At 41.6% G+C, this 15,646-nt stretch overlaps 1 protein-coding gene across 1 annotated transcript; it reads left to right on the forward strand.

Moving 5' to 3' along the window:
* Positions 1–1,934: 1,934 nt before the first annotated feature.
* Positions 1,935–15,261, forward strand: LOC117452248 (zinc finger protein 501-like). Its single transcript, XM_034090757.2, has 2 exons — positions 1,935–2,408; positions 12,646–15,261. Exons 1-2 carry the CDS (start codon positions 2,216–2,218, stop codon positions 13,908–13,910), a joined length of 1,458 nt encoding a protein of 485 aa, XP_033946648.2. The 5' UTR covers positions 1,935–2,215; the 3' UTR covers positions 13,911–15,261.
* The last annotated feature ends 385 nt before the right edge of the window (positions 15,262–15,646 follow it).

Genomic DNA, 15,646 nt, shown 5'->3' on the forward strand with positions numbered 1-15,646 from the left:
ATAGCATGGGAAGGGGGGTATGACCTAACGCAAGAGAAGGGTTAAAAAGCATACAGTCAACAACAACTGTCAGAGAAGACATTCTCATATAACTTAATCATAGCCTGTTAAGACTTCATTGTATTGTCATACTGATATTCTGTATAAACTGTGAAGTCCACTGAGACAAATGTAACATTTGTGATATTGGGCTATATAAATAAACATTGATTAATTGACTTCACAGAAGCGGATCTTCAGTTCTGCTGGGTGCTTGCACATGAGGGGGTGAAAGGGAACGAGTGTGCTGATAAATTAGCAAAAACTGCACTTCAAAAGGAAATAACATTACCAGTTAAACTTGGAAAAGGAGAAGGAAAAGCAGTAATTAAGAAAAAAGGGGTGGAGATCTGGCAGAAAAGGTGGGAGAAAGACCAGAAAGGCAAAGAGTATCATAAAGTTCAAAAGAAAATCACAATTAATATTTATAAAGAAAGAAATTGAAGGGAGGAAATCATGATAGCTAGACTCAGACTAAATCACACAGCATTGAATGGTACGCTGTATGTCATGGGGAAAAGTGACTAGTGTGGGAAATGTCGAGTAAAAGAAAAGTATAACATATCTTATTACTAGTGATGTTACGTGTTGCGCCGAGGCTTCGGAGCGTGTGTCAAGTAATCCCCGAAGCTTTTTGTGAAGCATGTACCGAGGCTTGTATCGTTTTGGGCCAGTGACGTCATCGATGACAAACGAAGCCTCGCTGCCTGTCGACACAACGTGACTGCTTCAGGAAGCGATTCAGATCGGTTGAACCGTTGAACCACAACACTCATAATACCCATGGATGTATACTAAGAATCACATTATCCTTCCTGTCCCGGGCCCGGTGACACGATGGAATCAAGAGAGACCCTCACTCATATAGAGGTTGGAACATGTCAATAAGTAGCCTATAAATGGATGCAAGCATAAATAAATGTAGGAATAAAAACATAAACAAATAAATGAATAAATACAGGAATACATATGTGTCAGTGTTTTCAGGAAGATTTAATGTGTGTGCTGTGGCTCAGCTGGAAAGCAGTTGACTCGTGACCGCAGGGTCCCTGGTTCAATGACTGCACAATACGTATTTTTTGTTGTTTATAAAAGCTACAGCTAAATGAGATAATGTAGTTAATACATGTATTCTTTGATATGGTTTAGCTTTTCTCAGGCTACAACATGGTTAAGTTTATGAATATTATTAAGGAATACAAATCCCTCTTTGCAATGTTTACCAGCCTCCTTAGGCTTTTCAATCACAATCATTCAACTGGAATAAATACAATATTGTTAATAGGATTTTATGTTCGTTGTTTAGAGGTATTCTAAGGCTTTACTCATTGGGAACTCGGTATGAGATAGAGCACACTGTTGAGATGTCCAACCTGCCTGTTTTACACACTTTGACCAACAGGGGGTTTGTGTTCAAATGAAGCCCATGATGAAGCCTCATGAGATGAACCCTTTTGCGAACCAATTGGCTGGAAAGCTTCAAAGCTTCATAAGGCTTCATCTCGCCATCACTACTTATTACATTGTGACATCTATAAAGCGGAAAGAGGAAAACTAAAGGATAAAGTTATGGAGGCAGAGAGGGAATGGAATGTGTTTGGTTTTCTGGGAAAAGAAGGGGAAGGAGTGAGAGCTACCAGAAAGGCACTGTTTACCTTTCTGAGGGAAACTGGGGTAGGAAAAATAATTTAACATTAGGTTAGAATAGACCATGGATAATAGTTTAAAAAAAATAAAATTATTTAATGGTTTCTTATTTAGATTTTTCGCAATTTTGTTGTATTAAAGATTGAAATACATGATGATTCACACTCATGTACAGTAGGTGGCGGTATGCAACTAAAAGCTGTTTGCGATCCGCCATTAAAAAAGAGAAGAATAAGAATAATCTCTTTCTAACCTGGATCGAGGAGGCGTCTCGTCGCTACGGTTCTCTCTCTCTGTGGTCCCGATAAAGTGTGTGTGAGCTCCAGCACTACAGATCCATCATCTGTGTGTCTGGATAAACCTCCGAATGGACTCGGTGCTCTTTTTTCTGGAGCGTTTACCTCGGACTATAGGAACTAGTTTAGCATGCTAGCTGGAAACAGGTTAGCAACACTAGTCAGATTGAGAGTTTGATGGAGAGAGAAACGTGTGTTTAACGGAGTTTGCAGGAAAAGGTGATCTATTAAACATGAGTAAAGTCCAAATGCTGCTGTCGTTGAAGAAGCAGCGACTCACTGCTGCTGCTGAAGAGATATTTGCTCTGTTTGAAAAAACGATAGCAGAGCTCGAGGAGGAGCTGTCTCTTTCCAAAGAGGAGAACGAGAGACTCCAGAAACTACTGGACGCTGTTTTACAGCCTCAGCTTCGGATACACAGAGCAGGTATGTTCCCTTTACTCTTCATTAACACTTTAAACCAGGGGTGTCCAAACTACGGCCCGGGGGCCAAATGCGGCCCGCTGGCCATTTTGAATTGGCCCTCAGCTAATTCAAAATGTATAATTTTAAATATGGCCCACAAATAAAAGTTGTGCTTTTCTTATATTGTACTTCTTAAATATATATGTACACATATATTACACAGTATTATTCATGTGTTAATTAGCCCACTTAAAACAAATTATTCAGTCAATTAATGTTGATAACATTTTCTAACAAATCTTAGTTGTGTGGGGACATATTATGGGACATAATTCACCGTGGTATTATTGTGTGTTGCAACATGGACCAGTGAGTGAAGGTACCGTGTGTAGGTTTTCATACTAGCTTGACATGTATTAGCAAGCAGATGTAAGTACACGAAAAGGTAAGTACCTTGTCTTCATACTAATATAATATAAAGTGTGGAGTTCCATACTGAACACACCGCCTCTGACTCCCTTTCATCGGCTCTACACTGGTGACCCTGACATTTTCGTGATAGATTCCGAAGACTTAATGAACATGGCTGATCGCGATGTTTATGTTAAACCGCCGGAGTTTTGGGAGCATGCCGCTGCAGCGTGGTTCACACACGTGGAGGAACACTTTGCTTGCGGACAGGTCCTTGACGGGGACCTGAAATATTTTCACGTGGTAGCAGCGCTGGGGAGCTCCACCTCGTCCAGGTTGGTTGGATTTATTGCAGATCCCCAAGCCATGGCAAATATGAGGCGATTAAGGCCCTTCTCCTTAAGACATTTAGCTTGGGGCACGCCAGATTCTTGACATTCAAGGCCTAGGAGACAGCATGCCATCTCAGCTCATGGAGAAAATGCTGAATCTGCGGTGGGGAGGAGGATCCCCAGATTTTGTTTAAAGGAATGGTATGCTCATGACACTCATTTTTAAATAATTATCATCCGATAAAACAGACCAGTCTCTGCCAGTCTCTTTTTTTTTTTTTTTAATCCGATGACATTATCAGTGATTTTAAACTGATTATATACCGAAATAACATCAACACTGTGGGCGCCGCCATTTTCCGGACGTGACGTAAACCATGCGTTTGGTTTTCGAAGACACGTTGATCTCCATGTTATTTACTGTAGTTTCTCTCTTCAAATATGCCTCACTGTATCGCGAAATATTGCCACAATTCTGATAGGAACAATCCACGGAATGCTTAGTTCCATCTGTTGCCAAAAGGTAAGCGTAAGAAGTACATTCGGAGGCAGTGGTTAGCGAAATGTGGCCGGCCCGAACCGAAAGATTCACAGGCTCATGTATGCAGCGAACATTTCAAATTTCCGGACGACTACTCTGAGAGTATGATAAAACATAACATGGGATTTATGGAACAACCATTACTTAATGGAGATGCAGTACCATCGGTCTTTCTGGTGTCATCACCGACCAGGACACCAGTTCGGCCAGTTGAGAAATCGCCCTCTGCAAGTGTGAAGCGACGGAGGAGCAGAAGTAGTGCTCGGAGTAAGAATAAGGTATGTTATAGCGCATTTCCATTGCAGCGGCTAGCCCCGTTTTAACGTCCTTTAGCGTCCAGGCCAGGACAGTTTTTGGTGGCCTTTCCATATAGCGTAGTACCGGCTAGTGTGTATTTTCCCCCAGTTTTTTCCGGCCCCATAAAATCGTGATTCTATGGCCAGGGACAACGAAGCTGAATATGCTAAACTAGAGAGGGAATTGCTAGCAAGGGTGGTACTACATGCATACATATAGTATCTTATATCATCTTACTATTATACACACATGCATTTCCAAACATTTGGACTACCTATGTTGCAAATGTATTATCTCTTCAATTTACACACGGCATCTATTGCACGTCTGTCCGTCCTGGGAGAGGGATCCCTCCTCTGTTGCTCTCCCTGAGGTTTCTCCCATGTTCCCTTTAAACTGGGTTTTCTTCGGAAGTTTTTCCTTGTACGATGTGAGGGTCTTAGGACAGAGGGTGTCGTATTGTCATACTGATATGTATGGCTGAATTCCCCGATCCAATCTCTTCACATTGGTCAAAACTTGTTCCTCTGCTGACGAGTCCGAACTGAAATACCCCGCCATGTTTCCGTGTGTTGACAAAGTGAACGCATGGATGACGTCACGACCATCACGTGACTACTGAAAATGGCAAACATGGCGGCGGCCAGACGGAATATACAGGTCTTGATAAAAAAGAGCTATAAAATCATTATTTACCGGGGAATATCGCTGATTTCTTCAGGGTATGGTTTAAACATAACGTTTCACTAAACGCGTGGACCATTCCTTTAAGGAGACGTTCCTGCGCCACTTGCCTTCCCGGGTTCAGACAGCGCTATAGCCAACACGTCCATTACTGAACCCCGCGCCTTGGCTGAAGAGGCCGACCGTTTTTTCCTGGCTACCCAGCAGACTTGTGCAGAGGCGCTAGCTGTAGCGCTCAGTGCCCCCTCACCAGTTAAGAAAGCTTGTGGGGGGCTGGACGCGACGGTGCCAAGCCGGTGTGGGGACACAGGAGTGTTTTTACCACGTGCGGTTCGGGGCCAGGGCGAAGAAGTGCATCGCTCCCTGCAGTTACAAACCTCCGGGAAACGGGAGAGCCGGTGCTCAGTAGTGGCCCTGAGCGTTGGCGGCACGAGCAGGCTTCTCTTCGCTAGCGACAGTATCTTAGGAAGCTTGTTTCTTTGTGACACGGGCGCTCAGCGGAGTGTGGTTCCTGCGTCGAGGGAGGACGTCGCTCGAGGGGGACACGGACCGCGGTTGACGACGGCTAATGGCGGCCCCATCCGCACGTACGGCGTGAGGCCTATGTGTTTGTGCAGTGTTTCCCCTACCATTGTCTTGGCGAGGCGCCGCGCCCCGCCCCGCCTGAAATTCAAGGTGTTTTTCAATTTTAATTTTTTTATTCAAAACAAATATATATAAAGCAACTGAAGTAATCTATCTGCGGTCACTTTTCACATTGAACATGTGCTCTTTTATTAAATAAACTAAACACCTATGTTATTTATCCAATGTATGTGCATGTTTCATGGTCCACTGCTTTGCGTATTCACATTCTCCCTCCGCTCTCTTTCTATTTCCGCTCCCCCCCCCCCCCACACACACGAATGCACACGCTCACAATCAGAGACAAGAGCGTAGGAAAGGAGGAGAACAACAAAGTGTAAAAAAGTAAAACAAATCTGCATTATTGCCCCGAGCTCTGCTGTCTGGCCGTGTGTGTCCCCCAGTTTCACATTTGTTTATTATTTTTTTTTTTTAACCTCAAGCCGTTATCGTCATGGGAGAAGGACACACACAGCCTGCCCGGGTGGACGCGCGCGAACGCGACAACGAACGTGACCACTAACGGGACAAAGAACGTAGCATGCGCATTCTAAAAATAGCTCACAGATGGTGAGCAGGTACAGCGGTTTTGAACTACAGTATTGAATTTGACAGAAAACAACAAGGAAGCACCAGCAGAAGAATAGTCTAATGAGTTGGGTGAAAAAAAGACGGGAGATGTGAGTTGGTTTATTCAGTAAATTAGCTCAGGATAATTGGACGTTCTGTCTACACCTCTTGATGTGAGGCTAATGCAGGATTTGCTAGCTTGATGCTACCGGCATTTAGCGGCAGTGACTCAACAAATTGCCTCTTAAAATGTATCGTCAGCAATGTATGACAAGCAGACTGTTTGTTTAATGTAAGACTCACACCAATAGCTTAATATGATCATAACACGATTGCTTTCATATCAGAGATCAGATGAGGTGGAGCTGCCTCCAGCAATATAGGATGAGGCAGAGAGAAGCAGCAGCAGCACAGGGTTGCAGCAGGTATGTTATATGCTGTAGTCAGTCAGGTGATTTAAATGTATCAATGAAAGGAAGAAGTGTAGGCTACATCAGTGGTTCCCAAACTTGTTGTGCCCAAGGCACACCAAAGGACAAGTAAAAATCTCAAGGCACACCTATTGTGCAAAATAGCCCTTATAACACGTGTTATCACTCATATCATGTAAAATATCTGTAAATGTGCATAATTATTTACTAATGCCAAATCAAATGTGACAAAGACAACTATATTACTCATGAAATATTTATTAACAAAATATTTCAGAAATTAATTTGAAACGTTATCAAATTAGGCTTCATCAAAGCAGCAACACACTCATTTAAACCAGACAGGTCACAACATTAAAAATGAGACAAAGGAAATTCAGCACAGAGAACTGTCAATGCAAGGAAGCTGCATTGTCCATGGTCCTGAACTACAAATTATAAATGTAACATTTCAGCAGAGATGGGGTCGTTACTAAAAAAAAAGTAATATTACATATTACTTTAAAAAAAAAAAAGTAATATATTACACTACTTCGTTACTCTCTACATAAAGTAACTCGTTACTTTACTCGCAGGGCCGGCCCGCCCCTCCCTGCAGGCAGATCACGCAGACTGCTAAAGTTTCAAATGTTCTCTTTAGTTCAGTTTCCATTGTCGCATAAGACTGATCCAGATCCTGAATGTTTTCCTATCTGACAATGGCTGTTCTCTGTCTCCTGCTATCTGTATATTTTGCGCAGTCTATCTCTGCTCACTCTGTTGCGTCGGCGTGTTCTCCTGTGTGTTGGCCATGTGTTGCACTGGAACCAGACACCGCAAAGACTTCAGCCGAGCACGTACGAACTGCGCATGCGTGAGTGGCAATAACTCTCCTTACCAGCAGGCGGCGGTAGTGTGTATTCGTCATTCAAAACAGGCAACAACCGGAAGACAGAGAAGAAGAACAGACTGTGATATAAACAAACAACAAATAGCGTGTGCGGTAGCTCCACCTTAGCATGTGTTCTTTGCAGGTGCTTGTTGAGGTTTGACATGGTGTTTACAGCAGTGGATAACAGCTTCTGGCCTGGACACAGTTTGCACCTCACCGTCACATTCCTGTCTATTCTTCAGATGAACTCAAAATAATGGGCATACCTCCACCCCTCGAGAGTTATCGCTGACTCAGCCATGTTTATGTAGCACTGCATGTGGAGATGTGGACGCGCAAGTTGCGCAGATTACGTACATATAAACCTACAAAGTACTGATATAGTAAATTAAAAAATAATTATTTTTGTGTAGTTGTATATTGCAATAATAACGTATGGTTGTCACAAAATCCCACGGCACACCCGGACTTGCCTCACGGCACACCAGTGTGCCGCGGCACACCGTTTGGGAACCGACTGGGCTACATGATAAGAAGGGAATAGGCAAGGCAAGGCAGGCAAGGCACGTTTATTTATATAGCACTTTTCAACGCAAGGCAATTCAAAGTGCTTTACAAAAAATGAAAGACATTAAGCATTGAAAAAGAAAAGCTAATAAAAATAAACATTAAAAGGAAAAATACATGGATAAAAGTTACAGTGCAGTACAGTAATAGTTCAATTAAAAGCAGCGACAAAAAGAAAAGTCTTCAGCCTGGATTTAAAAATAGTAAGAGTTGCAGTGGACCTGCAGGTTTCTGGGAGTTTGTTCCAGATATTTGGAGCATAATAACTGAACGCTGCTTTACCATGTTTAGTTCTGACTCTGGGGACAGAAAGCTGACCAGTCCCTGAAGATCTGAGAGATCTGGATGGTTCATAATTTAGCAGGAGGTCAGTAATGTATTTTGGGCCTAAACCATTCAGTGCTTTATAAACCAGCAGCAATATTTTGAAATATATTCTTTGACACACAGGAAGCCAGTGTAAAGACTTCAGAACTGGAGTGATGTGATCCACTTTCTTAGTGTTAGTGAGGACTCGAGCAGCGGCGTTCTGAATCAGCTGCAGCTTTCTAATAGATGTTTTAGTGAGACCTGTGAAGACACCATTGCAGTAGTCCAGTCTACTGAAGATAAAGACATGGATACGTTTTTCCAAATCCTGCTGTGACATTAGTCTTTTAATCCTAGATATATTCTTTAGGTGATAGTAGGCTGATTTAGTAACTGTTTTAATGTGACTGTTGAAACTCAGGTCAGAGTCCATGACTACACCTAGATTTATGGCTTTATCTGTTGGTTTGAACATTGCAGACTGAAGCTCAGCGCTAAGTTTTAAACGTTCTGCCTTGGCTCCAAAAACCATTACCTCAGTTTTATCTTTGTTTAATTGGAGAAAGTTCTGACACATCCAGTCATTGATTTGTTCAATGCACTTACTCAGTGTTTGAATTGGAGCATAGTCTCCAGGTGAAATTGTTACGTACATTTGTGTGTCATCTGCATAGCTATGGTAACTTATTTTGTTGTTCTTCATTATCTGAGCCAGTGGTAGCATGTAGATGTTAAAGAGAAGAGGCCCCAAGATGGAGCCTTGAGGAACCCCACATGTCATATTTGTCCACTCAGATGTGTATTTACCTATATAAACAAAGTTGTTTCTGTCCTTTAAGTAGGATTCAAACCAATTTAGAACTGTTTCCGAAAGTCCCACCCAGTTTTCCAGTCGGTCTAGTAATATGTTGTGGTCAACAGTGTCAAACGCAGCACTGAGATCTAATAATACTAACACTGAAGTTCTGCCACTGTCTGTGTTTAAGTGAATGTCATTAAAGACCTTTACAAGAGCAGTCTCAGTGCTGTGATTTGGACGAAAGCCTGACTGGAACACATCAAAACAGTTATTTAAATGCAAGAAATTACTCAACTGTTGAAAAAGAACTTTTTCAATGATTTTACCTAGAAATGGGAGGTTTGATATGGGCCTGTAATTGTTCATTACTGAAGCATCTAGATTATTCTTTTTTAAGAGCGGTTTAATGACTGCAGTTTTCAGGGCCTGTGGAAAAACACCTGAGTGAAGAGATTCGTTTACTATATGAAGTAGTTCTGAGGCCATGCAAGGCAAAACATCTTTGAAAAATCCTGTTGGGATAATATCAAGGCAGCAGGAGGAGTATTTCAGAAGTTGTATAATGTCCTCTAGGTTTTTATCATTAATCTGATGGAATTGTGTCATGATGTCTGAATTGATGTTAAGTGGACACAGAGACAACACATTTGCTGTTCCTGATGCAGAGGCACTGACTGCTTGTCTGATTTTCTGAATTTTGTCAGTGAAAAAGGCAAAGTCATTGCACGCCCTGGTAGATAGAAATTCAGAGGCTACTGACACTGGGGGGTTAGTTAGTCTGTCGACGGTAGCAAACAAGGCACGTGCGTTGTTTTTGTTTTTGGTAATGATGTCAGAGAAGAACGATTGTCGTGCGTTTTTCAATTCCATATTATAAAGGCCAAGTCTCTCTTTATAAATGTCAAAGTGAACCTGGAGATTTGTTTTTCGCCACCTGCGTTCAGCTTTTCGCCATTCTCTTTTTTCTGTTTTCACGGTCATGGCCTTTCTCCATGGAGATATTTTCTTCCCAGTCACTTCCTTTACCTTAGTTGGAGCAATGGCATCTATAACATTTTACATTTTTGATTTAAAATGATCTACTAGCTCATTTACTGAGGTGTTAGCAGGGGCAAGTGTGGAAGAAAAATTCTGAGTAAACATTTCCCTAGTATTTTCAGTTAAATATCGCTTTGTGGTTATCTCTTTTTGAACATTTGTGTGAACAGAAATAGAGCTCTCAAAGAAAACACAGGAATGGTCAGAGAGCGCAACATCAGTCACCACAACCTTAGAGATATTCAGACCCTTTGAGATAATTAAGTCCAGAGTGTGCCCCTTGTGGGCTCCATCACATGCTGAGTCAGTCCATAGCTATCAAGAACACAACACAGTTCTTTAGCCCCTCTATCCTGGGGGTTGTCAACATGGATGTTAAAATCACCAACAATGATTAGACGGTCAAAGTCAATACACACTATAGACGGCAGTTCAGTAAAGTCATCAAAAAAGCTTGCACAGTATTTGGGTGGTCTATAGATATTTAGGAACAGAGCTCGAGAGGAGCATTTCAGCTGAAGGGCCACATATTCAAAATAATCAAAGTTTCCATACGATGTCCTCCTGCATTGAAGGGAATCATTGAACAGAATAGCAACTCCACCCCCTTTCTTATGCATTATTTCCTGACTCATAAAACTAAAGTTGGGAGGGGTTGATTCGATAAGAACAGCTGCACTGTTATTTTGTTCAATCCAAGTTTCTGTTAAAAACATAAAATCAAGATTGTGCTCAGTGATAAAATCATTGATTAAAAATGTTTTTCCTGCCAAAGACCTGACATTTAATAAAGCTAGTTTAAGTTTGTTAAACACACTATCAGTCATGTTTTTTGTAACAAGCTGTGGCTGACATGGAATCACTGCTAAATTAGATAAACTCACACAAACGTTTGGGCGCTTCCTGTTTCTAAGATGATTCACCTGGACCCCACACATATCAGTGAGCGTTTGTTGTGTTTTGTACACACACACATCCTTATCAGGCTTCGGAGACTGCTTTCTTGAAGGGAGGGGAGGTGGTTGATGTAGGCACGGTGATGGAGACGGGGGATATGGTGCGGGGGTAGAGGACATGCTGCCAGGGTGGGGAGGTGGTTGACGTAGGCGCGGTGATGAAGACGGAGGAGATGGTGCGCGTCTCCGCGGTGATTTTGGTGGGCGTCGTTGAGAAGCGGGGGAAAAGGACATGGTGCCAGCCCTGCGTATCGCCTTAGTTTGGTCTTTGAACTCCAGGAACGGAGTATCCTCAAAGGCGTTGACAGGGGGGGGGGAGTGACGGGCGGTGGAGACTCCTCCGTGTGTCTCATATGTCTCCCATAATCAGAACATTCCGCAGGCGGGTGTAGTGATAATTCTTCAGGGTTGTCTGAGCGATGTGTTGTGTCTTTCTCCTGTTTTGATTCCTCTTGCCGCTTGTCCTTGCCAGAGGGAACAGATTGATGACGCAGGCGCAGAGTCACCTACAATCAGAGTTTCAGGCCCAGTCGTTAGCTTTCCCTCTAGCCTTTTACTTTTGGAGTAGCTATTGGTCCTTACCCTGCTATGTGAAGAGGACGGGTTATCCAGGTCATCAGAAAGAGATCTCTGGCTCTCGGTCAGCGGAGCGTATCTGTTCTGGATTGGCACACTTGGTGGTTTAGGAGGATTTTTTGTAGTTCTCCCTTTAGCAGCTGTCCACAGCTGTTTCCTAGTATGAATAGGGGTTTAAGAGGCGCTCTTCCTGGGTGATAACAATGCAGGCCAGCCGGTCGCATCACAGATTTCTGAGCACTGGGCTCTGCCTGTTATCCGTCCTCCCAAATCCCATGAAAATGATTTACTCTTAGGCTTTGCTCCCAGAGAGTTCCAGGGAGGACTACCACTTGTAGATTTATTACGCGGTACACAGCCCTCCTGTTCCTTGGAATCCTTGTAGCTGCTAACTAGCTGTGCGTTAGCATACCTTTTTCTACATCTCTACATCTTTAGAGAACATCTACATCTAACTCACAGGTTTATCATTACTTTGAGAAAAAATATTATTAATTTAACCCTTTTTAGAAGGGAAGATATGGTCATTTGTTCTGGGAATGTTATTTTCGAGCCTGAAACCTGAAAAACAGGCTTGGGACCTAACAGGTTAACAGGTTGAATACCAACAAACTATGTGCTATATGTGCAATATATATTTATGCCGTTAATAACTGTGCAATATATACCTGGCTGCTAAACTCTAAAAACTGTTACAGGATGTGTATTTTGTAAATTGTCTTAATTTTTTTATTATTTTTAAAATTATATTCTTAATTATATTATAACTTTTTGTTTTTACTTTAATACTTTTGACAAATAATCAAGAAACATCATAAATAAAACACTGACAGGGAAAATGTTATAGCAGTATAATTTCTTTTACATAAGAAGGTGTTAATACCTGCGTACTTTTACTTAAATAAGGTTTGAATGCAGGATTTTTATTTGTAATAGAGTATTACCATTCTATAGGCGTAGTGTATCTGTTAAAGATGCCAAATACAATTCATTGTTTACATTACAGCTAGTGCTAAACCAGAAGAAAACCCCCTTTTTCATTTTTAACTGGAAGTGGAAAGGGGTTGGGCTACATGTGATGAATTGAGACAACAAAAATATACAATAGGTGGGACTAAGAAAGATAATATCAAAGTGTAAAAACAAAAGCATTAATTAGGGCTGCAACATGTCTCCCATTGTAATGGTGATTACATTTTAAAATGCTAACACTTAACAGTTTTTTTCTGACTGCGTTTCCTGTTTGCTGCAGATGTCAAGCTGCTTGAGGTGGTTAAAGTAGAGGTTCTCCCTGACCAGCAGGAGTGGAGCACCAGTCTGGACCAGGAGGAACCAGATCCCCTCCCACACATTAAGCAGGAACAGGAGGAACTCAGGATCAGTCAGGAGGGAGAGCAGCTTCAGGAGCTGGAGGAGGCTGATATCACCAAGTCCACTTTCACTCCTGACCCTGTGAAGAGTAAAGATGATAAAGAGAAACCTCAGTCCTCACAGCCTTGTCAAAGACAAACGGAACACATGGAAACAGAAGCTGGTGGAGATGACTGTCGAGAACCAAAACCAGCCAGGAACTCAGATCCAGAGAGTAGTTTACAACCAAAGACTGAGGACGACACTGGAGACTCTTCTAAACCTGAACCTGACACTGAAGACAGTGCTGATTGGAAAAAGACCAGAGAACCTGCGTCAGGCACAAACTCACTGAAAAATAAACATGAATCTGTCAGTGATTCAAGCCGTAATATTGAAAATAAACCATTCAGCTGCTCAGTCTGTAAGAAAGCTTTTTCACAGAGTCGGAATGTAAAGGCACACATGAGAATCCACACAGGAGAGAAACCATTTAGCTGCTCAGTTTGTGAGAAAGCTTTTTTACGGAGTGAACATTTAAAGGCACACATGAGAATCCACACTGGAGAGAAACCATTTAGCTGCTTAGTTTGTGAGAAAGCTTTTTTACGGAGTGGACATTTAAAGGCACACATGAGAATCCACACAGGAGAGAAACCATTTAGCTGCAAAGTTTGTGAAAAAGCTTTTTCACGGATTGAACATTTAAACACACACATGAGAATCCACACAGGAGAGAAACCACACAGCTGCTCAGTCTGTAAGAAAGCTTTTTCACAGAATATAGACTTAAAGAGACACATGAGAATCCACACAGGAGAGAAACCACACAGCTGCTCAGTCTGTAAGAAAGCTTTTTCACAGAATATAGACTTAAAGAGACACATGAGAATCCACACAGGGGAGAAACCACACAGCTGCTCAGTCTGTAAGAAAGCTTTTTCACAGAATACAGATTTAAAGAGACACATGAAAATCCACACAGGAGAGAAACCCTTTAGCTGCTCAGTTTGTACCAAATCTTTTGCATTGTGTGGACATTTAAAAAAACACATGCAAATCCACACTGGAGAGAAAGCACACAGCTGCTCAGTCTGTAAGAAAGCTTTTTCACAGAGTGGACATTTAAAGACGCACATGAGAGTCCACACAGGAGATAAAATATAGCCTCCAATCATCAGCTCAGCTGAACACATGGAAACAGAAGCTGATGGAGGACAATGAATAAGTCTTATGACAGTTCACACATGAGAAAAATCTGTCTGACTGGATTAACAATGTTGCACAATATTCCTATGCGACTTAAATGAACTCCATCTTTATAAACATAAGTGGACAATATATGTTTGTCATACTGATTTTCTGATACGTTAACTACTGACTGTTGATGAACCATTTTTATTTTGGATTGAGGGCTCCAAGTTTCCATATAGATATAGGATGATATTTTGTTCTTTTTTTCTAAATGTTTTGTATCATTGCTATCCTGTTAATGATCCCTGTTTCACATAAATGTACCTGTTATCTGATTGTTTTTGCTTCTGTAACAGTAAGGGAATACATTTTCCTATTTTGTATCCTGATGACCTAATGCCGTTACATGTAATACGTTACTCCCTAAGCCTGATTTCACCCACCTGCAACCGATTCGCTAATAATCACAAATGTTCATTTATTTGATCCCTTGACTCGACTATGTCTTGTTTAACCTGTTAAGCCCGAGAGACCCCGGTTCCGGGGGCCTCCTGCAATATCTTGCAGAAAACAGTGTCTGAGGGCATGTTCATTTGATAAACTATGAATGTTTTATATCCATGTAATGGAAAGAAACTCATCTAACTGATGATTTAAATGTTTTTGTTTTTTTTAAAAACACACTGCTAAAGCAGAGCCTCTGAATTAGCAAAGACCGAAAAATGCTAACAGATGACTGCACCGAAATTCACTCACAAAACCTTATTATTTATCTTTGCTGCACATCTCAACCCATCTTTTCACATCGTGAGGGGACACAGAATCGATGGGTACCCTCATTATCACTCAAGTATAGGAATTCTCGGAGATAATGACAAGAACACACATCAGAACATATGGACCTAGTTAGCCAAAAATGGCAAAATGGCTCACCTGTGTGGTAGTGTGGTCAAAAGTGGTCTTCAATGGCATTAAAACGATGCTGAAATTAATCCGGAGGTTATTCCAATGTGTCTGTGTCACTTTGACTGATTTCTGATTTCTTAATGCAAACGTTTTGTAAAGTGATGCTCGACCAAAAACGTGCTGTTGGAGTGTGCTCTCTGCAGGACGGTGTCTGTACTCAAAGATTGTTTATGAAATGAGAGCTTCACTCTGTTTTTGTTGTCCAAACAACGGTAACAGAGCGATACGTCTTCTTTCCAGCAGATGACATAAATGTTACATAATCCAGTTCAACTGTTATCCACATTGTAATGATTCAAAACAGCAACGTGTAAGATATAGCTATTTCAACAGAATATGAAGAGGTTACAGTCTTGAGGCCATGTCCAATATGTTTATGTTTTGTTTGATTAAATCTACTGAAATGAGCATTTAATGATTAAATTATTCTTAATTACTTTCATTACATCATGGGTTGGCATTGCAATATTAGAACGCATAAAACCCAACTTTATTTCTTCTAAGTTGTGGGTGTTCATTGTTTAGAAGTCCGCTGTGTTTCATCCAAGCTTCCACTTCGTGCTCCAATAATGCTGAAAGTATATGTTGTATGCTTTACCTGCTCCAGTAACAAAAGTGTAATTCACTGGACATCGACAAGAGATAGTGGATGGATCCAGAGGAGAACCAGAAGATAGCCCGTATAGAGCCTTTAGGTTCTGAAAATGATCAGGGATAGAGCTAGAAGATAGCCAGTATAAAGC

The sequence above is a fragment of the Pseudochaenichthys georgianus genome, chromosome 9 (genome assembly GCF_902827115.2).
Source record: "Pseudochaenichthys georgianus chromosome 9, fPseGeo1.2, whole genome shotgun sequence".
Lineage (NCBI taxonomy): Eukaryota > Metazoa > Chordata > Actinopteri > Perciformes > Channichthyidae > Pseudochaenichthys > Pseudochaenichthys georgianus.